Below are 25,136 nucleotides of genomic sequence, written 5' to 3'. Positions count from 1 at the left end.
ACAAGATTCGGGCTTGTCACTTGAACTCTTCTTCGCCAACACCAAGTAGTACTAGTGGTCATGCGTCCACCATAGATCAGCCAGTGCTTTGTTTCTTTAAAAATCTTTTTATTTTATTTTTTTATGTACATAAGCATGCATATACAACGTGTCAAGTGACACATGTCAAACTTTCGTATATACCGACGTGGCATTTTAATGGCTTACAGACAGAACTATGAAATAAAAAAAAAAAAAAAAAAACTAATTCAATCATTCTTTGAACTACTGAAAGTTCAATTGAAAACCAGATGAACCAATTTGACTTTGAAGCAAATTGCAAACACTTTTAAGTCTTTAACCCTTTATTTAATCCCATAAGGCAACTCCAATGTACAGAATATGGAGCCACCATAAAAGCTCCGTACATAGAACAACATGAAACAAAATAAGAGACGTGAGGTACCAGTACTCTCTAAATTCATAGCTTGTAAATTAAACACAGTTAACTCCCTTTACATGGCCCCACAGATGGAACTACTTATTAGTGTGATAAGGATCTTTCTTCAAATGTGAACGCCCTCACTCACTTGGTCCACCAGTGGAGGAAATCCTTGCGCCTGTTGATCTTCTTCTGCAGCTGGAGAAGTCCATAGAGTAAGGCCTCTGCAGTAGGAGGGCAACCAGGAACATAGATATCAACGGGCACAATCCTGTCACAACCTCGAACAACCGAGTACGAGTAGTTGTAGTACCCACCACCATTTGCACAACTTCCCATGGAGATGACCCACCTAGGCTCAGGCATTTGGTCATAAACCCAGGAACCAGATTATAACATGAAACTCAAATACATTTACACTTCATAAGAAATAGGAACATTAAGATGATGTTTGATAGTAGAAACATATACCTCACCAAGAGTAGACTACCAGCTTCATAACAAATGTTTGTTTCTAGGCACATTTTGTAGAAATGTAGCATAGGAGAAAGATTTTCATTTAGCATAGGATTACTCATAGCCCAGTGAGGTAGGGGTGTAATCAGTTTGGTCCGGTCTATCTAAAGGGCTATTTTTGGACCGAACTTAAACTTTCTGTCCACCCATTTTTCACCTTGAGATCAAACCAATGGTACCTCTAGACCGGACCGGACCATTATCTATCGGTCCATTCCGGTCCGAGCTTGTGCAAAATGGGCCAGCTTTTTGTTAAAAGCCCAACTTACCAATAAATACTGTTTATTTTGGCCCAACTCAAAACAAGCCCAAAGAATTTCGAGTTTTGAAAAAATATTTTTTTTATAAGTAAATATCTAATAATATATCAACTATTAAACTTTATTTGCTCATTTTTTTCTTGAAAATAGCCTAAAGAAAAGTTAGGAAAAAGTAGTAATTAACATATTAAAATTATCCATATCCATCCATAAGGTTAGCAATCATCGTAACAAAATAGCTTTAGGGAAGAAGTTCACTCTAGAAATAGTTGTACAGCCAGAATTAAACACTCCGGCAGGCCTATAACAGCAAGCAAGGGAGATCTTTACATGTAAAACTCACAAGAAAATTCTTAGAATCAAGGGATATGTAGCAAGCTTAGAAACCCAGTATATACCCAATAAAGTTCATTGTCATGTCACATGCATTGCGATTGTGAAAACTTTTTTTTTTTTTTGAAATATAATCTTTTTAAAAGTAAAGTTTTATCATGATGCTAAATGCTAGGACGGAGAAATAGTAGTCAAGACTTTATTCTGCGGAAGTGTGGGCACAAGCTTGTATAATTGGACAACATGGCAGAGTTAGTTGGAACAATAGCTCAATGTGCAGCCACGTGTCCTCACTATTCCAGGCTCTTCAGTCATGAGTTCGAAGGAGATGAGGATAGGAGTAATAAGCAATGTCGTATTGATGATGAGGAGGAAACCAGCAAAAGTGATAGCTCCGATGACTTAAATCCCAGCATACTGAACCATAAGATGAGAAGATGTATAAAGTTTCTGCATAATCCCAGGAAGGTTAGTTTGAATGTCTATCTATTTTCCACTTAAATCCTTCACTTTCAAATAAAAACTTAATTGGTTTTTATGTTTATGTATTGTCTCTCTTATAATGGTTATTTAATCTTTTTTATCATTATTTACTGGCCATTTATTTTCTATTCTTCAGGAAGTTCATTTCTTCTTTTCAAGTGATCACTGTTTCCCTCCAATTACTGAGATTCCAGACTTCTTAACCTATCAAGACATAGGACCTTCAGTGACGTTCGAGCTACCTACAAATATGCATAATGATTCTGAATGGGCGGGACTTCTTATTTGTGCTTCATTTACATTCCAAGAGAATCAAATTGAATTTCTTGAAAGTCTGGAATCAGAAATTCCTCACCACCTTATATGTTTTTTTGACACGGATATAGATAGTTTGAGACCTATCCATGTATACCGCACTGCCAAGCAAGAATTCAAGTGGTTACATTTACATGGATTTATTTGGCTATTCTATATACCAATTTGGTGGCTTCCAGATAGAATACAGTGCTGCAACCACATAGAGGTTTCAATTATGAGCGATTGGCCTGGCTGGATTGTGAACAATTGTGGTCTCCGTTTCCTTTCTACCCAAGATTCAGGAGATCTAATGCAATTACTACTCCCATTCCAGGTCTCGTTTTTTGACAATTGGGGTCATTTTCATAAAGAAATATTGGAACAAGATTGTACACAACCAGAACCATTCTCACATCAAACAGAAGGATGCACTTCAATGGATTCGGGTTTTTCTAGTAACGTTGAGTCTCACCCCACAAAGGCAGAGAACCAAGGCTACAATTTGGAAACATCAACCATATTTCTCAAACGAAAGCTTGAGACTGATATGTTTTCAACACTCTTTGAGGTCTCTCTCTCTCTCTCTCTCTCTCACACACACACACACACAAACAAAACGATTGAACATCAAGTCTCCATAATTCTTTATGTTACAGGGGCTCCAAAACGATTATCATGGATATTTCTTTCCTCAAGGTGAAATACCACCGTGGTTCAATAATCGAATTGATGGACCCTCAATAGAAATCCAGCTGCCACTGAATTTGTATAATAATGACAGCTGGATGGGATTTGCTGTATGTGCTGTTTTGAGTTGTCCAGCTGACTCTCGCAAGAATTCAAATCCAAAAACTCTTGCCGGTTGCATTCTTCATTTGGATAGCAATGAAGGTTGTTTGAAACCTGATCTTGTCCTTAGCATCCCCAGATCCATATTGCTGAACTCAGACCAATTACTTGTCGTACATTACGTATCACCAACGATTCTTCCTAGTAAGCTAAACCAATGGAGTCATGTTAAAGCTATAGTTGAATGCAACATCCCAAGTGTGGAGAATCAAATGTGGCTAATGTACAAACAAGATGTGGAAGGGTTTGTTCAAACAAAGGCAGAGTGTGCAGCAGCTATTCCAAACGACCAGCTTTGCTACTATTATCTATCTTTCGTAGATAAATTGAACTTTCTGAAAACCCGTGGTAATAGAACTAAATTCAGGGAGCGCAACTTTTATGCATGTCACTCTCCCATAATTGAAAGGTAATCCATTGTTAGCCCTTTATATAAATGCATCATTATTCGTATTCCCTACATGAAACATATTTAATTACTTGGGCTATTTTGTAGGCGCTTTGAATCCTCACCGAAACCTCCATCTATTTGTAAACATAAAGCACTTCAACAACGTTCTTCGTCAAAAACATTCTCGAATGAAAGAGTTTCAAATAGCATTGCTTCAGGAAATGGTGTTGAAATAGTTCTACCGCTTGGATATCTAGACTACACCAGTGACTCAGTTTTCTCATTGAAAACAGATTTTGAGTACTTCCTTCAAAAAGGCGTCACGGTATTTTATTTCCTCCCCTAGACTCTCTCTCTCTCTCTCTCTCTCTCTCTCTCTCACATTAGAACCATGTTCTGTTTTACAGGCCTTTAATGTGTCCTCCACATCCTGTATAAGTATCGCTTATTTACCTTAGACAAAAGTTCCGGAGTGGTTCAACCATCGAAGTAGGGGGGCGTTTGTGAATATCCAGCTACCTCCAAATATCATGAATGATAGAAATTGGATGGGGCTTGCTCTATGTGCTGCCTTTTCAATCCACGATGATCAATATCCGACCAATCTCTCTCGTGACTATCTTGATTCCAGGGTTTCTCATGAGCTTATTTGTGGATTGGATACTGATTTAGGTGGGTTGATGCCTCTCATTGTCATTCGCCTTACTAAAGAAAAATGCATGTGGTTTTATCTATATAGATTCCTTTGGCTAGCCTATATACCGCATGGACTTCTAAGAGATGGCTTGTGCAGCCCATGTAGTCAGATTAAGGCTTTATTTGGAAACAATTGTCCTAATTTGACAGTGCAAAACTGTAGCCTCCGTATCAACAATATACTCGGTCAATTGTTGATGTTTTCGAGGAGAGAGAAAACTCTCTGAAAATTCAAAAACGTTTTGACGGAGAAGAAAAACTTCAGAGGAGAGAGAAACGTGAACGCCGGTCATCCACGGCGAGTGGGCTCTCACCGCCGGCACAGACCGAGTCGCCGGACCCAGGCGACCTCGCCGAGGGTCTTCCGGCTCGGGTTGGTTCTGGTTTGGCGATCGTCTGACGAAGAAGCAGCTCAGAGGAGAGAGGCGCGAACGCCGATCACCGGCGGCGAGTGGGCTATCACCGCCGGCACAGACCAAGTCGCCGGACCCAGGCGACCTCGCCGAGGGTCTTCCGGCCCGGGTTGGCTCTGGTTTCCGTCCAGTGGGGAGATGGCCAGCGAGTCCGCCCCTCCTCGACGGAACTGACGGCTGCTGACAGTGTGAGCGGCTCATGGCGGACGTCGAAGTGGTGGCAGCCCGCCGGACGTTTGTTGAGGTCTTCGCAGCACCTCAACCGCTGCCGGAAGTGGAGATTATGCCCAGACCACCGAAAGTCTTAGAAGGTGAGATTTGCTTTATTTTTTCTGCAGATGAAATAGAGGCTACTGCTAGGCCATTTCGTTTTTCTATTGTCTTAAAATTCCTCCGTCAAAGACCTTCACTTGATTCTATAAGATCTTTTATTCGTAATCGATGGGGATTATCCTGTTGTCCTGTGGTCTCGGCGATGCAAAGTCCAAGAAATGTTTTCATCAGGATGTCGAAAGAAGAGGATTTCAATAAAGCACTGTCCAGAGAATCTTGTGAGATTAATGGTGTATGCTATAGGCCATTTGCATGGTCCCCAGAGTACACAGAGGAATACGAGTCGCCTTGCGTGCCTGTTTGGGTTTTTTTGCCTGGACTTCCCCCTCATTTTTACCATGCTTCGGTATTGAAAATGATTACGGCGCCAATTGGAAAGTTCATTCGTAGAGACAATCCGACTACATGCGCTACAAGAACTGATGGAGCAAGGATTTGTTTAGAGGTCGATGCCTCTCGAGATCCAATCACTCACTTCTGGCTTGGATGTCCAGGGCTGCCTCACAGTAGGAGACAAGAGGTGGTCTATGAAACACTACCTGCTTACTGCTGCAACTGTCACCTACAGGGCCATAATTCTAAAACATGCCGCAATGGTAAAGATCATACCAGGAAAGGGACTGGGAACCAAGTTTGGATCAAGAAAGGGTCTTCAACAGAATCCAAGACAGAATTAGAAGCTGGGAAAAATCAGGAAGAGAAGAATGGAGCAGGAGGGTCATCGAAGAAGGAGAATAATACAGACAAGGAAACAGGGGCCCAACTAGTTCCCCAGGTGAAGGGAATCGAACGAGAAGAAGTGCAGCATGCCACCCACGACCTGAATGTAGTAGAAGTAGAAGAAGAATGCATAGAGCCTAAAGGGTCGAGCAGCGCAAATAACCAGGAGCTTAGTGGAACAATAAGACCCAATATGGCTACAGGTAACGGACAGGACGACACCAGTTTTGTGGATCAGCTGAATGATGATATACCAGATGAAGAGCCACTTGTTATGGATACATTTCAGCAAGAGAGCTTACAAATCGTTAAATCTACCTATCCCCTACCAGACCCACAAGAGACTAACACAGAAGACATGAACCCGGTTGTGAACAGAGTAATTGGTTTGGGTGAAGAATGGGAGAATCCTCTGATAAGTCTAAAGAGGAAATCGAAGAAGAAAAAGGCAAGGCCCCTTGCAATCAGTGTTAATGAGAAGTTTTTGGTGGGAAATGAAGAGGAAGGAACGGATGAGTTACTCTTTTCCCAGTCAGATCACGAGAGTGAGAGGGACAAAATAAATGATGACATGCGCAAGGAATACTGTACAGATTCTGAGGGCTCCAACAATCCTAGGAAAACAGGCCAAAAAAGGGGCGCTACCAGGGTGGTAATTCGTCCTTCCAAATTTAAATTATGATCAGTCCTATTGTTTTTTGGAATATTAGGGGAGTAGGCACTTCTTATAGGAGGTTGAGGAAGATTATTAAACAATTTAGTCCTAATATCATAGCTTTGGCTGAGCCATTTTTGTTAGAGGATAGAATACAGTCATTTTTGGGAAGATTCAGCTGCAATTATTTTGTCACAAATGAGGTGCATGGTGGTAAAATTTGGTTGATGTGGAACTCATTGGTCTCGATACAATGGGTGGCAGGGTCTAATCAATTTATTATTGTGAAAGTAGAGGAGAATGGTCATAGTTTTCTTCTATCTATTATATACGCTAAGTGCAACCGTAATGAAAGAAGAGAACTTTGGGCGGATTTGGAGAATATGGGGAATGCCGGTATTCCATGGGTTCTTTGCGGGGACTTTAATATAATTAAGGATGACTCAGAAAGAAGAGGTGGTCGTCCTCGGCCTTTTGTAGCCATGGAAGAGTTCAACCAGTGTATTCATACCTGTGGTCTGATAGAGATGTGCTCAAAAGGCCCGAATATGACCTGGTGTAATGGGCAAGGCGGACAAGCGCGCAGCTGGGCCAGGTTAGACAGATGTTTTATTGATACTAATTTCCTTAATCTTTTCTCTAATGCTTATTACCAGGTATTGGCGCGCTCTACTTCGGATCATTCCCCTTTGGCTATTCAGATGGGGGAGAATTCTTTCAGGTATGGTCCTAGTCCCTTCCGCTTTCAATATATGTGGAATGATCACTTAGATTTCTATAGTTTTGTGGAGGGGGTGTGGAAACGCGAGGGCCTAGGTCATGGATTAATCAACCTGTCCTCTAAATTACAAAGGGTTAAGGTGGCTTTAAAGGAGTGGAATAAAAGTGTCTTTGGTTATACTAACGTCATTATCAAAGGCCTAGAGGATCGTATTGAAAATTTGGAAAGCCGTCTTCAAGTTTCTTTTAATGCCGAGGACGATGTGGACCTCATAGCCACCAAGCTGGAACTTGTAACTTGGCTGGGCAGAGAGGATACTAGACTTGCCCATATGGCCAAGAAATGCTGGCTGAAAGATGGGGACCAAAACTCTAAATTCTTTCATGCTTTCCTAAAGGCCAAATTGCATAAAAGAGTTCAAGAGATGAGTATGCCTGATGGTAGGGTCTTACAGTCCCCTCTCGAAATTCATAAAGCCGCTGTTGCTCATTTCCAGGAATTTCTGGGTCAAAGTAGTCCCCGAGCTCTCCCAAATTTGAGTGACCTGATATCTCCCATTATTACTAATGAGGATAGCTTGACCATTGGTAGAGACCCTTCCATAGAGGAAGTAAAGGATGCTCTATTCTCTATTCCCATCGATAGCAGTCCAGGGCCTGATGGTTTTGGATCAGGATTCTTCAAAGTTTGCTGGGATTTTGTTAAAAATGACCTCCTTTTAGCCACTGTTGATTTCTTCCATAGCCATATGCTTCCAAAAAATTTCACTGCTTCTTATATTGTCTTAATCCCGAAGGTGGACAACCCCTCTGATTTTGCAAAGTTTCGGCCTATTAGCCTTTGTTCCGTGGTCTATAAGATTTGCTCCAAAATTATTGTGGATCGTATGACTAGTTTGCTCCCTAAAATGATATCACAGGAGCAGGGGGCTTTTATTCCCGGACGTAGTATCTTTGAGAATATCAGTTTAACTCAGGAAATGGTCCACTCTATTCATAGGAAGTCCATTGGAGGCAATGTTCTGGTGAAGCTTGACATGTCCAAGGCCTATGATAGAGTAGATTGGAATTTCTTATTACATGTTTTGGCCAGTTTTGGGTTCTCTCCTAATGTTTGTGACCTGATTAACTCTTGTATATCCTCACCGTGGTACTCTGTCATGATGAATGGGACCCCCATGGGTTTTTTCAAAGGTGAGCGAGGCCTACGGCAAGGTGACCCCTTATCGCCTTACCTCTTCATCATAATGCAAGAGGTACTCTCTCGTCTCCTTAAGAAATCCTTTGGAAAAGGAAAAATTGGTCAATTTACTCAAGCTAGAGGGACCCCGATTATCTCTCATCTAATGTATGCCGACGATATAGTTATCTTTCCAAATGGTGGGAAAAAAAGCATGAAAGGTTTGATGGAAGTGCTGAATCAATATGAGGAGTGGACTGGTCAAATGCTTAGTAAAGAGAAGAGTGCCATTTTTTTCTCCAGCAAAATCTCAGTCTCGAGGAAACATGCTCTTCTCCGCTATACTGGGTTTACCGAGGGATCTTTTCCTTTTAAGTACCTGGGGGTGCCTATCGTGGATGGTAGGCTGAAGGCTTGTGATTTTGGTGATCTTTTGGGCAAAGTGAATAAGAAGATTGCAGGGTGGAAGATGAAGATTCTCTCTACTGGTGGAAGAACTATTCTCTTGCGTCACGTCTTATCTAGTATGGCCACACACCTTCTTGCTGTTTTAGATGTCCCCAAAGCGGTGTTATGTAGCTTGAATAAGCTCCTAAGCTCTTTCTTTTGGGGTGAAGCTGGAGGCAAGAGTCGGAGGAAATGGATATCCTGGAAGCATATATGTACGCCTACGGACGAAGGTGGTTTGGGTATTAGGGATTTTGGGGATGTTCAAAGAGCCTTACACATGAAACTTGCCTGGAATCTTATCAAGGGCAACTCTCTTTGGGCGGATTTTTTCAGAGGTAAATATGTTAAAGGGAATCACTTATCCCTCCTAACTCCTACTAAAGGGACCCGCTTTTGGAAATCTATTGTCCGAAGTATCCCAGATGTGATAAATAGCTCCAAATGGATAGTGAAAGAAGGTAATATCTCTTTCTGGTATGACAATTGGGACGACGAAGGTCCGCTCTACGGTCAATATCCTGTGGCTGAACACCCATTGATTAAGATAAAGGAGTGTCGCATTGAGAATGAATGGGATATTTCCCTCCTGAATAGATTAGTGGGCCATCAGAAAGCCAATGAATTGTATGATTTTTTGGCTAGACGGAAGGAGGGTCAAGATGCGCTTGTTTGGCTGAAGGATAATGAGGGAAAGTTTACTACTAAGAGCGCCTGGGACTGTATAAGGGTTCGGGCCCCCCCTTACCCTGGGCTCAGTGGATATGGCACACTCATCTCCCCAAGAAGATCTCCATCATGATGTGGAAGGCTACTAACAATTGCCTCAGTGTTGACAAAAATATTAGAATGGTGGGCGTCTCAATGGCCTCTAAGTGTAATTGTTGTCAAAAGGGCCATATTGAGGACCTGAACCATGTGCTCTGCACGGGGGATTTCGCAAGATACATTTGGCGTCTAGCGGCCACTCACCTAGGGGTTCATATGGCCTCTTTTTACACTTGGAATGATCAAATTAATTTTTGGTTTCGTCGTGCGGGTAAGCCTTCACAGGTTAGAATCATCTTTGGCCTTCTGCCCTCTATTATTTCTTGGAAACTTTGGGAGAGGCGCTGTAAAGCCCGGTATGAAGATAAAGCTCATTCAAAAGAGTCGGTTTGGCACGCAATTAAACTTTGGCTCCGGCGCACCATGGACCAGATCATGAAAGTGCGTTCCATCTCCGTCCAGGACATGGATATTTTGAATAGACTAGATATCTCCGTTTTACTCCCTAAGCCCAAGAGGGTCCGGGTGGTAAAATGGCACCGGCCCCGTCAAGGCTGGGTAAAACTCAATACCGATGGTAGTAGTTTCGGGAACCCTGGCACCTTGGGCGCTGGGGGTGTTATTCGGGATGAAGATGGAAGATTACTTGTGGCTTATTCTATTCCCTTGGGTTTGGGTACCAATAACTTTGTTGAACTCAAAAGCTTATTGAAAGGTGTTCGCAGATGCCACGCGCTTGGATTTTATCGGGTTCAAATAGAGACCGACTCTCAACTGGTGGTTAATTGGATTGATAAGAATAAGTGCCCCATTTGGTATTTAGAAGATTTCTGGGAGGAGCTACAAGAACATCTGAATAGCCTGGAGTACACAGTGAATCACATCTTTCGTGAAGGTAATGCCGTGGCTGACTTTCTAGCTAAGTGTGGGGCGGAAGGGTTGAACTCTGATTGGGATGACATTCACATGCTGCCTAGCCTGGTGAGGGGTCTTCTCCACATGGACAAGCTGGGTATGCCCTACCTGAGGATATCATAAGCTTCGTGCCAGGTTTGTTGTTCGTTGTTTATTTGTTTCTCGTTGTTCTCAAGTTATTTGCGTCTCTATTTGCCTTGTGTACTGGGTTTTTTGCAGGTGCCCCTCTTTTGGCTAACTTGGATGTAGGTTATGTATCTTATTTAAGGCCGTGTACCCTATATGGTTATATTGATTTTGATGCCTGGGTTTTTATTTAGCGCTTATGTAAGTCCCAGGTGTCGTACTTGTAACCACGGTTTCCCTCCGCCACAAGTGAGGACAATCAATAAAATTGGGGTCTTGTCCTCTTTTTTTTTTTAAAAAAAAAAAAAAAAAAACTGTAGCCTCCGCCTCTTATACCGTCAAGATATGGAAGAGTTTGAGGAAACATTTCTCAAGTGTTTTACCCCACCTTTTCACTACCACAATCTCGAGGTAATAAACAATATGTATATACATTAATTACTTTGAAATATACACTGTTAAGTGGAAAATTTATCATGATCATTATGACTTTCATGATCATGAGAATTTTAAAAGACATTGATTTGAAAAGATAAAAAAGAATATTAGATTCTTTGAATCACCATTAATTTGCTTCCCTACCAAGTACTCGACCTGTCTCTCACTAACGGACTGGATTTTGTGTTTCTTTTTATCAGGTCTTCCATAGAAACTTTGAATACAGTTCTTGTTTCCTTCCATGTGGAATAACGGATTGGTTTAGCTATCACAGCAACGGACCCTTAGTGGGATTTGAGTTACCTCCTGATTTTTATAATGACAGTCATTGGCTGGGGTTTGCCATGTGTGCTTCTTTTTGGGTATATGAGGATGATAAGGCTGCCCATGTTAAAATGTTGGATTTAAGAAATCCTCATTATCTCCTATGTCTTTTGGATACGGATATTGACAGTGTGGAACCTGATCTACATTCTCATCGCCCATTTACAGAGGAAGAAATCAAGTTAGTACGTCAAGGTGAGATAATGTGGCAATCATTTATACCTAAAGGATTACTTCCAGAGTGGTTGAACCAATGCACTCGAATAGAGGCGTCCATTGCTAGTGACTGCCCAAGCTTGAGAGTGCACAAGTGTGGATTCTGTCTTCAGTACCAGCACGATGAGGTTGAGTTTAAGGAAACAATAAGGCATTGCAATAAGCAAAACTTGCATAAAGATGAGACAATATTAGTAACAAGACCCAATTTTGATCCCACGCTCCAAAACAAGGGAAACCAAGTTGTGCAATAATAAACTCACCTCTCAATGATTGGCAACGAATTTTCTATTGGCTCTGCTGCTCTTGTGTCCTTGGCTATACTCGGTGCCTTTTGCCCTCAACTTTGAGGATGACTAGAGGTAGTGGTTTGTCAAAAAATATCTAGAATGTTATTTGGCTTGATGTTGATTGAGGAATTGGGGTGCCTCGAGCAACGCCAAGTTGTGATTATTTTCCCAATCTAATATCCATTATAGTTTCATTCTTAATTTCATATCTTAGTATCTCCTTATTTTTTGTTGAAGTTCATAACAGATTCTATAGGACACCAGCTTGGGCTTTCAATTTGAAGCGTTTAGCACCCGTCGGAACTATGTAATTCAATATATATATATATATGAATAAATGGATGGAGTAGAATACCCAGATTGTTCAATCTCGATTTCCTATAAGGTCTTCTTGCTGATAGGTTATATATCGGTCAAATTTCTCTTGAAAAGGCACCGATAGGTATGGGCTGCTTAAAATTTACCAGCATTGAAGTTCTTCCCTTGGATCATTGTCACCAAATGACCATGGCCTTCAATTGAGCCTTAGAGCCGTACGTAGTGGGTTAGATTAATTGAGAAAGATAGTGACTGGAGGTGGGGAGAAGCAAATTGTAGTCGATCGTTGAAAAAGTGAGAGTGAGATGAAGGCATTTTTAGGGCTAGCAGATCACCCATTAATGAGTATTTGTGGAAGAAATTTTTCGGAAGGAGCATAGACTGTCGTAAATGTGATTTGCATTAGGATGAAAATCAAAATTATCACATTTCCTACACAAATTTCTGTTGTGGGCAATATACGTTTGTTGTCACTAACCACTCTCGCCATCAATGAATGCATGTCATCATAAATTAACAAATATTATCTTCAAACTTTTTTTGATGATGTAATTTTTTACGGAAAAATAAGTTTTTAGTTCTCACAGGTTGTAGCAAATAAAATGAACAAAAGTAAATATTTGACGTGCGTATCACTCGTAACGATTAGATGTATGACTTTTACCTCTCTTATTGTTTTTTTTATCTATATATGGACTACATTTATTGAATTAGTTTAGACTATATATGAATCAAGATTAAACTTGAAAATTAAAATTACTACTCTGATACAATGTTAATCACCAAATGTCTTAAAAATTTAAAGACTCCAGGTAAAAAACCATGAGGATTTCAAAAAGAAATAATATTGTGCACGTAATATTTTTGAAACTATTTTGTTATACATATATATTTCACCCATGAATTAGTTTTTTTTGTTTGTTTTGTTTTTCATCATAAAACACTTTCATTTAGAAAAGGGAAACATTACAAGTTTTGTTCAAGCCATACAACTTGAATTACAAACTCATGTAAATTTTCCCACCACATATCTAAATTTTCTACATTTCAAGCATTCCTAGCTAGCTTGTGTGCCACCTCGTTCCCTGCCCTATCCACATGCTGAACCAAGCATACCTCAAGCAGAGCCTTGAGCTTCTTTACCTCCCTAACTAGATTTCCTAACAAAGAGAAAGAGGCCTCTCTTTCATTTACTGTCAACAGGCTATCACTTTCCAAGATCAATCTCTGAGTTCTCATGTTTGCACAAATTTGAAGGCCTCTAAACATTGTCAAGAGTTCAATGTCTTCTGGTCCATTTACTTCATATTCAATTTTGCTCGTTGCTAAGACTAGGAGATGTTTGGATTCGAAGATGACTTGAGATGAGCTGAGATGAGTTGAGATGGATTGTGAATAGTAATGAGATGAGTTGTGAATAGTAATGAGATTTGTGAGTTAAAGTTGCTGAATAGTAATGAATAGTAGTGAAATGAGTTGAGATGAGCTAAGATGAGCTGAGATGACTTGCGAATCCAAACAAGCCCTACATCACCCTTATCATCCCTCAAAACCGCCCCAATTCCAGCTTTGTGCCTGTTAAAGAACATGGCTCCATTGACATTCAACTTTAAGAAACCAACAACATGTGGTTTCCAATAGTAAAGTTCCTTGACTTTCCAATTTTGAAACCCTTTGGCCCCCTTGAACAGAGATTGCACTGTTAAAGCATAATCAATTGCTTGCTTAGGATAAAAGCAATTCCTTTCTACCACTATCTTGTTCCTCCTATACCAGAAGTTCCATGCCAATAAAAATGAAGTATTTAACGCCTCCCCACATCCCTTTTCCTTCATAGCAACTACCAACTTCTATAACATACATCTTATTATCCAAAGTTTGCACAATTGGAACATAGTTTTTCCTGTAGTCTCTGATGTCAGGGCAAATGAAGAGAGCATGAGAGGTATCTTCCATCACTTTCTTGCAGAAACAACAACTCCCTTTTGTTTTGACTCTTCTCTTCTTAAGGTTAAGCTTTGTAGATAGCCCCTCCTTGCAGGCTCTCCATGTAAACACCTTAATTTTATTTGGAAGAGGCATCTTCCAGACATATTTCCAAAGAGTCTCGTGTCTAGAGAAACTCGAACACTCCCCAGACTTATCGTTACTTCTGTCTCTAAACAGATTGTAAGCACTTTTTACATTGAAAGAGCCAATTTTTTTCTAGAAACCAGATCCATTTATCAGTTTGAGCACCTGGGCATACCACAATCCTCAATATATCCTCTGCAATCTTTGGATTGAATAGAGCACTGACCTTTTCAACATCCCACCACCTGGTTTGACAATTCAGTAATTGGTCCACTGTCTCATCTTCCCTTAACTCTTCAGATTCTGTACACAAAGTTTCTTGTCCAGGTATCCAGTGATCCTTCCAGATTTTAACAAATTTTCCATCACCTATCCTCCACTTACAACCAACTTTTAGCCACTTCTTAGCTTCCCATATCCCTCTCCATGCATAAATGGGATTGTTTCCCAAACCTGCCTCAAACATATTACTTTTTGGGAAATATTTGGCTTTAAACACTCTTTGCAGCAAAGAGCCTTCTACTTGTAGGATCCTCCATGCTTGTCTGGCTAGCAGTGCCTAATTGAAAGTTTTAAAGTCTTTAAAACCCAATCCTCCTCTAAACTTTGATTCACACATCTTGTTCTAGCTGATGCAATATATTCTCCTCTCATCCTACTTCTGGCCCCACCAGAACCTTGCCATCAAAGCTTTAAGTTCTAAGCATAGTCTCCCAGGTAACAAGAAGTAACTCATAGAATACATAGGGATAGAGAGGGCTACAACCTTGATAAGGATTTCTTTTCCCCCTTGTGATAAAATCTACTCCTTCGAACATTGCAGCTTTTACCACGCTTTGTGCTTAATGTTAGAGAAAGCACGAGTCTTTAATCTACCTGCAACTGGAGGCAACCCGAGGTATTTCTCATATTGTTGTACCCTCTCCACACCCCATAATAGCATTATCTCCTTCTGATTAGCTTCAGGGATATTCTTACTAAAAACAACAACAATTTTTCCTATTTTTATCTTTTTTCCATAGGCATTCTCATAAATTTCAAGAAGCATGTGCACCTTTCTATTTTCTTGTATAGTAGCCTTACAAAAAATTACACTATCATTTGCAAATAGCAGATGATTAATGTAAGGAGCCCTTCTGCATAGTTTTATCCCATCAAACTGAACCTCCTTATTAGCAGTTTTAAGGAAGGCCACTAGTCCCTCAGTACACAATAAAAATAGGTAGGGGATAAAGGATTCCCCTGCCTCAATCATCTACTAGGTAAAATTGGGCCCTTTGGTACACCATTTATTAAAACAGAAAAAGAGACAGACTAGAAACACTTCATAATTAGCTTGATGAACCTTTTTCCTCAAACCCCATCTTCACCATCACCATTTCTACAAAGCTCCATTCTACCTATCATAGGCTTTACTCATATGTAACTTAAGAGAATGTAGTCTTTCTTCCGCTTCAGATAATGTATGAGTTCATATGCCACTAATACATTATCTGAAATAAGCCTTCCAGGCACAAAGGCTCTTTGTGAATCCGAAATAAGAAAAGATACAAATCTCTTAAGCCTATTTGCAACTACCTTTAAGACATGCTTATAAAGCACATTGTATAGACTAATTGGTCTATACACATCAATTTTGATAGGGTCTTGTTTCTTAGGAATAAGGGTAATAAAAGTGTGGTTTAAAGAAAGTGGGAAGTCACCTTGATTCAATGCTTGTAAAATTGCTTCTGTAGTGGACTTGCCAATGGTACTCCAGTATTTTTGAAAGAATATAGATGACATCCCATTTGGACTAGGGGCCTTTGTGGGGTGCATCTGAGCAAGTGCCTCATCCACTTCTCTCTCAGTATACTCCATACATAGCTCTTCATTCATCTCTTTTGTAACCCTGCCTGTTAAACTATTCAGGACTTCTCTCTCAGTATACTCCATACATAGCTCTTCATTCATCTCTTTTGTAACCCTGCCTGTTAAACTATTCAGGAAGTCTATGTTTTCACTAGGATTGGAGGTGGTGAACAACTTTTGAAAATATTAAACAATAAGTCTATCCCTCCCCTTACCCTCCTACCAGTTCCCTTATTCATCTTGCAGCCTCACAATCTTATTCTTTCTTCTTCTTTGCGAGGCCTTCATGTGATAATATCTTGAGTTTTTATCCCCCTCTTTCACCTATAAAGCTTTTGACTTCTACCTCCACATCACATCCTCTCTCTCCAACCAGATCTCTACCTCTTCCCTTGCCTTTTTCAGATATGCATTAGAGCTCCCCCTGTGATTCCTCCCTTGCAAACATTGTAGTCTTCTCTGTGCTCGAGCCACTTGGTACTGGATATTACCAAATTTTTTTTTATTCCACACCTACAGTTTCTGACTACACTCAGCAATCTAATACATCACTTCTCCCATCTTATCCCCACTTGAAGTATATTTCCAGCTATCCTTAACAATGTCATCACATTCAGTTTCTCCCAACCACATTGCTTCAAACCTGAACATCCTCTTGCCTCTTCCAGTTTCTACACCCTTGTGAGGCTCTATCCATATGGGGGGATATGGTCTGAATAAGCAACAGCTAGGGGTGTTAAAAAAATCGGTGAACAGGACTGGACCGAGTTTGGTTCGGTTCGATATTTGTTTTATTTTTCTTAAAACTGGTCAAAATCAGTCCTGTTCCGGTTTTTCTTTTTCTAAAACCAGACCGGACCGAACCAGATCGGTTTATATATATATTATAATTTTTTATATTGTATATAATTTATATATATAATATATAATTATATATAAAATAGTTTTTTATTATATGATAAATTACTAATTAATATAATATTAAATTTTAAAATCTTATATCATTATAGTCTATTGTATTAATAGTTATACTAATACTATATCACTATATACTATAATAGACTATAATATATCACTACATTATATATTATAATATATCACTATAGTCTATAATACAATTATAATTTATTATAATATACTACAATATATTATCACTATAGTATTATATACTATAATATATTATTATATATATTATATAATATAGTATATAGTATATTAAAATCTGAAAACCGGACTGAACCAGACCGAAACCAATAAAACCAAAAATATCGGTTTAGGGGGATAATCGATGTGGAATTGGTTCTAGAAAATGCAAAACCGGTGCATACCGGTTCGATCCCAAATTTTTTTCAAAACTGGACCGGTTACAACCCTAGCAGCAGCACCATAAATTATGGTAGCATGAGGATACTACTGGATCCATTATGAGTTTGCAAAGAACCTATCCAAACTCTCCCAAATTCTTGCTCTTCCCTCCCTATTATTGCACTAGGTGAAATGAGATCCACTATAACCCAGATCTTTTAATGCACAAGTGTCTAGCATCTCCCTAAAATCATCAAGCTGTGATTCAGGTCTTCTTTTCCCACCCTTCTTTTCATTTTGCATAAGTATTTCATTAAAATCCCCCAACACTAGCCATGTCTTTCCATCTCTACTGCATAGCTCCTTTATCAACCTCCATGTAACTCCCCTTAAACTTGTTTTAGGATTGCCATACACCCTCGTGAAATAGTCCTCAATTTGCTGGTTCCCATCCCCACGCAATCCTCGCATGAATATGTGACCTAGAATAGTTTACAATTTTCAAGTCCACATTTGCTCTCCATAACAGTGCAATACCCTCCCTCTTTCCCACACTGTCTACAACCAAACAGTTTGGAAAGCCAAGTCTCACCCTACACCCTTCCATAGCTCTTATTGTCAATCTTGTTTCTTGTAGAAACAAAATATCGGGATCTTCCTTCTTGACTAAGTCTTGAAATGCTTGAATATCCTGTGGGTTCCCAAACCCACATGTATTCTAGCTCAATGTTTTCATGGCTTCCGTCAGGGCTGGCAACCAGCCTCTCCAATATCAATTTTGACATCCCATCTTGGATCCCACTTCTTGCATTCTCCACCTGAATACGTTTGGGCACCCTCCCAAATCATCTTCCTTCTCAGCCTCCCCTTCCTTTTCCTCAACCGTAACAACTCAGCAACTTTGGCCTCTTTTCCTTGTATTCTCCTCCATCTTTTTCCCTTTTTATTTCTTGTTTTGTGAATCAACAAGGCTAGTGGCTTCTCAGTACATATTTCGTTCCCTTTTTCTTTTTTTCCCTCCCTAGTTTCAACAACTTCTTCCACTACTTCTTGTGTACCGGACTGCATGGTGGAAATAAGCTCAAGACACAGAGAGAGCCTTTGCACTTTTGCTTTACCCTTAGCCAACTCTGAGGGAAACTAATTGACAGATTCATTTTCCTTACTCCTAGTAGCCAAGTCTCTCATCTCAGCCAACCCAGAGGGCACCTAAGGGTGAGTTTCAGTTTCCATATTCCCACCTGCCAGATCTCTAGTCTCATCTTTTCCCCTCTTGTATCCCTACTATCTTCAGTAACTCTAGTAACCTTCCTTTACCCCTTCTGACTACTATCCTGGTGCTCCCACCTCCTTCAATTCTCATTCACTGCCCATAAGGAAAACCCCATTCCTCAAACATCTTGTGATTTTCTGCCCTGCTCCTACACTCCCGATGGCTATAACCCAACTTACCATAACAATAACAAAAATTAGGAAGTCTCTCGTAAGCAAAACGAACCAAAGGGATGGACAATTTGTCAAAGATATGTCAAAAGATACTCACTTATCGTTGCTGGAGCCCTCCAAAGGGACCCGTTTTTGGAAATCTGTTGTCCGCAACATCCTAGAGGTCCTCAAAAGATCGAAATGGGTTGTGAGGGAAGGGAACATCTCCTTTTGGTATGACAATTGGGATACAGGAGGTCCCCTCAGTGGTCACTTCCCTGTGATTGCTCATCCTTTGCTAAAGATTAAGGACTGTCGTATTGATAATGGGTGGGATATGTCTCTTTTGAATAGCTTAGTGGGTCATCAGAAGGCTAGCGAGTTGTATGAGTACTTGGCTAGACGGAAGGAGGGCAATGATGTGCTGGTTTGGTTGAAAGATCCGGATGGACAATTTGCTACCAAGAGTGCTTGGGATTGCATTAGGGTCCGGGCGCCTCCTTTACCTTGGGCCCAGTGGATCTGGCATTCAAATCTCCCTAAGAAAATGTCCATTATGATGTGGAAGGCCACTAATAATTATCTCAGTGTTGATGAAAAGATTAAGATGCTGGGCATATCGATGGCTTCCAAATGCAACTGCTGCCAAGAGGGCCATACTGAGGACTTAAATCATGTTCTCTACACAGGGGATCTCCCCAGACATGTCTGGCGGCTAGCTGCTATTCAAGTTGGGGTCCACATGCCTCCGTTCCTCACTTGGAAGGAACAGACAAATTTCTGGTTTTGCCGCGCGGGTAGCTCCTCTCATTTACGTACTATTCTTGGCCTTATCCCCTCTATTATCTCTTGGAAACTTTGGGAGAGACGTTGTAAAGCCCGATATGAGGACAAGGGCCATACGGCTCAGTCGGTTTGGCACGCTTCTAAAGTTTGGCTCCGCTATATCATGGACCAGATTATGAAAATCTCCACTGTTTCCAAAAAGGACATTGATATTTTGAATAGACTGGAGATCCCGATTTTGCCTCCCAAGCCACAGAGGGTCAGGGTGGTAAGATGGACTCGGCCCCAACAGGGTTGGGTTAAGCTTAACATTGACGGCAGTAGTCTTGGAAATCCAGGCCTTTCTGGTGCCGGGGGAGTTATTCGGGATGAGAATGGCAGTCTCCTTTTGGCTTATTCGGTCTCTCTGGGTCAGGGTACTAGTAATTTTGCTGAACTCAGAAGCCTTCTCGAAGGAATTCGCAGATGTTATACCCTTGGGTTTCGCCGTATTGAAATTGAGACAGATTCCCAATTGCTTGTAAATTGGATCACTAAGGATGACTGTTACACATGGTACCTAGAAGACTACTGGGACGATCTCCAAGATTACCTGAATAGGTTAGATTATACTGTGCATCATATCTTTCACGAAGGTAACACGGTGGCAGATTTCCTAGCAAAGTGTGGGGCTGAGGGTTTAAACTCGGAATGGTCTGACAATCACACCTGGCCTAGTCGTTTAAGAGGTCTTCTTCGCATGGACAAATTGGGTCTTCCACATCTACGAGTCCGGTAAGGTTTGTATCAGGTAACCCTTTCTTTGGTTTGGTTATACTCTTGACTCTCTTTAGTGATTTGCTTCTCCCTTGCAGGTTACCATGTATATGGTTATTTTAGTAAGTATTTGTCCTTTAGTTTGGTTTTTTGACACCCGGGCTTCGGACTTTATGTAACCACCCGGTGTTGGGCTGTAACCACGGTTTTCCTCCGCCACAAGTGAGGGCAATTAATAAACTTGGGGTATCGTCCTTTTTTTTTTTTTTTTTTTTTTTTTTTTAAAAGCAAAACGAACCAAACATGTTTTATCCATCCCCATATTCCACTTTTTCCCCCTAAGTAGAGGCTTCCCTACTTCGATTTCTACTCTCACTCGCATATATTCTCCCAGTTCATCTCCCCTTGATCAATATCCACCTCAACCACTCTACCGATAGAACCCAATAAGATTTCCAATGTACTCATTTCTAGCTATCAAAGGGAGGCCATAGATTCTTACCCAGAACAGATATTTCGTTTTATAATAAATAAATAATATTTTGGTTTCCTATTAACTATATATATATATATTTCAGTTTGATCTTATTCAAGTATATCTTCTTTCCAGAGCTATGGAATTATGTATGGAACTTGATATAAGAAATGTCATTTTTGAGGGAGATGCTCATCAAGTGCCATGATAGTTATTCAGAAAGCTGGACTTGGTATGGTCAAGTGATTGAAGGCATCAAATCTTTACTTAGGAGCAGAACTGATTGGAGAGTTGTTTTTAGTACTCCTAGAGCTGGAAATTTTAAGTGTAGCCCCACCAGCTTGCAAGCTAGGATATTCGTTTGAGGAAGAGTCTGTATGGGTTGAAGAAGTACCTGATATTATTTCAAGGAATGTTTTAGAAGAAAAACTCTGTACGTAATTGATTGCTATTTATGAATTATACTACTGGTTTCCTTTAAAAAAAAGTATCTTCTTTATAGATCAGTGAGTTAATAAATATTAGAACATGCATGCAGCTTGATCGACATGTGGACTTCGAATAAATTTCTTAATTAATTCACACGCACGTACGAATAAATTCAGCATTAACTTTATTTATAGTTCAGTTTCTATGGCGAGGAAAGCTGTGAAGTGCACGAGTACTAGTGTAAGATAGACCGATCTAAGATGACTTATAAACAAGCTGATTCTTAACCTAAATTCAAACGTTTGTGACAGAGTTACTTTTGATCACTACAACAAATTTTACTTTTAGAGATGAAATTTATTAGGGATGAAATTAATTTCGTCCCTAAAAGTACTTATCTGGGATGAAATTTAAATTTTGTCTCAAAATATGGATGAGGTTCTCAAAGCGTTCCAACGAATAAATATCTATTCGAACTATATTTTATGTGATGAAATATGTCGTCTCAAAAATAGAAATATGTTCAAACGGGTAAATATATATTTGAACAGCGCGTTATAGTTTGTTCGAATGGTTTAGTATTTGTTCGAACAATAATCTTGATGGGAAAGTACATATCATTTTGCCAGGAAGTTCAAAACAGTTCGAACTTAAATTTTATGTTCAAACGAAATTTTTTGGTGGGGGAATCTGGCGGGATGGTTGCAAGACAGTTTGAACTAAAAGAAATTTCATTCGAACAAATTTGAACACCACATTTATTCATTCGAACGACTTGTTTGGTGGGAAATTATAAAAAACATTGGCGGGGATTTGATTCAATTTTGTTCGAACAGAAGTGTTAAGTTTGAACGGGAATAAACTTAGTTCAAACCCAAAATAAACGTTTGAACGGGATTGTTTAATTATAATAATTTATTGAAAGGCATCCAAAATACCTTAAAAATAAATATTTTTTTAATTTATTAGTTATCGTTTTCAAAATATAAAAATATAGATATATTATATAGTATTATTTATGGTGAATTAAAATATTTCATATTCATAAATTAATTTTATGTAATTAATTTAAAAATATTTTAATGAGTTCTTTTATGTTAAATAAGATTTTTAGTTAAATAAATATTACTTTAGTAAAATAAAAATATATATTTTTGACAATATACAAGCTAGTAAACACGAAAAATAAAAATCATACACTAATTACATCCAAAAATATAATGTATGTTCAATGCAACATAAAAAAGTCAAATAAAAACTAAAACTATCTATCTAATAAGTAGCTCAAAATCATCTTGTAAGGAAGATATGCGTCCCTCCATCTTGTGAAGCTTCCCTATGATGGGCTCAATGATCTCCTTGATCAAAAGTCGGCGATGCTCCTTGAGTAGAGATCGTACCTCATCCAAAGTAGCCCCAGCAGACTGCCTCTAAACACTGACAAGAGTAGAAGCTGGATCACTTGCCGTGCCACTATCTTGTGCTGCTGGAATATTAGCTCGAGTCTTTTGCAAGTAACCCTTGCTCCTGCTAAATGTCATCTTGTTAAGAGGCCTAATTTGTGGCTGCCTTCTCTTAGTCATTTGCACATTAACCCCCAATTGGACTAGGAGTTTAGAGATCATCAGTGCAGATAGTAGACTGCCTCCACTAAAATAACGTGACTCAGATTGAATCCGCTGGAAGAAATATAATGGCATATCAATTAGCTCTCCTCGAGCTATTCGTAACATAAATCTAACTCGCTCGATGCCGAAATCTGTCTTGTGTTTTCTCAGATCAATGTTAGTGGAAATAATTAAATTTAGCATTCTAAAAAATGTTGTACAGTCTACCTGCCTAATGGCTTTACTGCCATCATATGGAGGAGTCGAAGCGTCCAGCATCATCTGACGAACCTCATCGTTTGTGAGACCGTCATTTGCTGGAGCATTGTCCTCACTATCACCCTCACAATCTGTCCCTGCAGCTGGTGCAGTCAACGCAGGATATGCGTCCATCACACGCGGGATACCAATAAAATAAGAAATAATAGAGGGTGAGATAGTAATACTCACTCCTCGAACGGTAAGGGTACATGTATTTGCATCAGCCTCCATCTCCCCAATGGTACGGTAGAACTCACCAACCATGTCCGGATAGGCAACACCCCTCTGCTAATAGATCGCTGCCCATCCCCAATCGGTGATGATGGAGTATATGCTTTGTCCATCCGAGGCAATATCGCGGAAGTCATCTAGAATAATCTCCCGCTCAACCAATATCAGTCTCCGCGACTGAGCACTAGGTTCTCTGCTAGGTTGGCCGACTTCGCTCCCATGTTTTCTTCCACTAGTTGCCATTAGTTCACTGTTGATCATAAAATCACAACAAATGTAAATAAAATATTGATAACATTGTAATTATATTATATTAAAGAAACAATGCTATTTGAACTAACCATAATTACAATCTGGAAGCTAACCACTGAGTTCGAACTAAACACACATCAGTTCAAATGGGTAAGAGTCCCATTCGAACTGTAAAATTATACTAGATCTTTACTGTTTAGCCAAAAGAACATCTATGTCCGAACATAAATAATATATGTTCGAACTATTCTTAATGTAAATCATACGTGTTCGAACAGACAATATCATATTCGAACACTGCAATGGCTGTTTGGCAATTAACCGTTTGAACGACCTTGAATCTGTTCGGCTGAGTCAATTCAGTGCCGTGAAACATATAAAAACCCTTCGAATCCTTCGTTTAAATCGATAGAAATGATTAAGGAGTGAAACCCAATCATTTCTACAGGAAAACACCAAAATGGGGTCGAATTGATTCCAAATCCGACCCCCTTCACAGATCTCAAACATCCTCCATAGATAGACTGACAATGCAAAAGATGATTGAGGGCATACCTCTTAGAAGATAGGGCTTTCAACGGCGGAGTTGGTGGCTACGACAACGACGGATTGGAGTTAGGGATCGTTGGTTTGAACTGGGTGAAGTTTTCTCATATGTGTTTGTGCTGTTCTATATTTGAACTGGGTATTTGTATGGAACAGTCTTGTTCAAACATAAAATATATAGTTCGAACATATGTCATTTGCATTAAATAAGTTCGAATAGACAACAATGTTGTTCGAACGTAGTAATAAATTATTTGAACGTACCTTGACCTGTTCGAACGCCTCATGTATATATATAATAGTATATATGAATATTATATAGTATATGTAGTAGTATAATCTAGTGTGTATATATATATTATATAAAGTATATATATAGTATATGCTAACACTATATATATGTATAATATATATATAGTGGACTATATTAGTATAGTGTTAGTATATACACTAAGTATAGTATAATATTTGTATAGTGTTAGCATATACACTAAGTATGGTATAGTACTTGTATATTGTTAGTATATATATATAGTATATAGTGTTAGTATATACACTAAGTATATGAATTATATAGTATACATATATATAGTATATTAGTATTATATATTAATTTGTATAATATATATGTTTGAACGGATAGGGTATGTGTTCGAACAAACAAGGTGTTGTTTGAACAATTAGTGTAGTGCATCAGATATTGTTCGAACGTGTTTGTATCGTAGAATGTGTTTGGCGGGAAACTTGATGCCAAATCCTTGGAATAATAATATAGTGTGTACATATATATATATTATATAATATTAAAATATTTTATATAATAGATTATTAAAATTATAGGAAATACTTATAAGTATAATGATACTAATATTAGTTCAAACAACAAAATGTCCTGTTCCAACAGATTTATCTCATAGAATGTGTTTGGAGGGAAATTACGTGCCAAATACTCTGAAGATTCACTTATTCAAATGTGAAATGCCCCCGTTCGAATGCACTGGTGGAATTTGGTTACGAAAATACCCTGTAA

At 39.3% G+C, this 25,136-nt stretch overlaps 1 protein-coding gene across 1 annotated transcript; it reads right to left on the bottom strand.

The window, feature by feature from the left end:
* Nucleotides 1-13,156: 13,156 nt before the first annotated feature.
* On the bottom strand, nt 13,157-14,648 carry LOC108987698. The gene is made up of 4 exons (XM_018960673.1): nt 14,358-14,648; nt 13,971-14,314; nt 13,616-13,876; nt 13,157-13,370 (listed from the first exon to the last, which is right to left on the bottom strand). The coding sequence occupies exons 1-4, from the start codon at nt 14,646-14,648 to the stop codon at nt 13,157-13,159; spliced, it is 1,110 nt and encodes a 369-aa protein (XP_018816218.1).
* Between the last annotated feature and the right edge of the window lie 10,488 nt (nt 14,649-25,136).

This window comes from Juglans regia, chromosome 6, assembly GCF_001411555.2.
Source record: "Juglans regia cultivar Chandler chromosome 6, Walnut 2.0, whole genome shotgun sequence".
NCBI classification, from domain to species: domain Eukaryota; kingdom Viridiplantae; phylum Streptophyta; class Magnoliopsida; order Fagales; family Juglandaceae; genus Juglans; species Juglans regia.
This window is presented reverse-complemented; position numbering and strand designations above follow the sequence as displayed.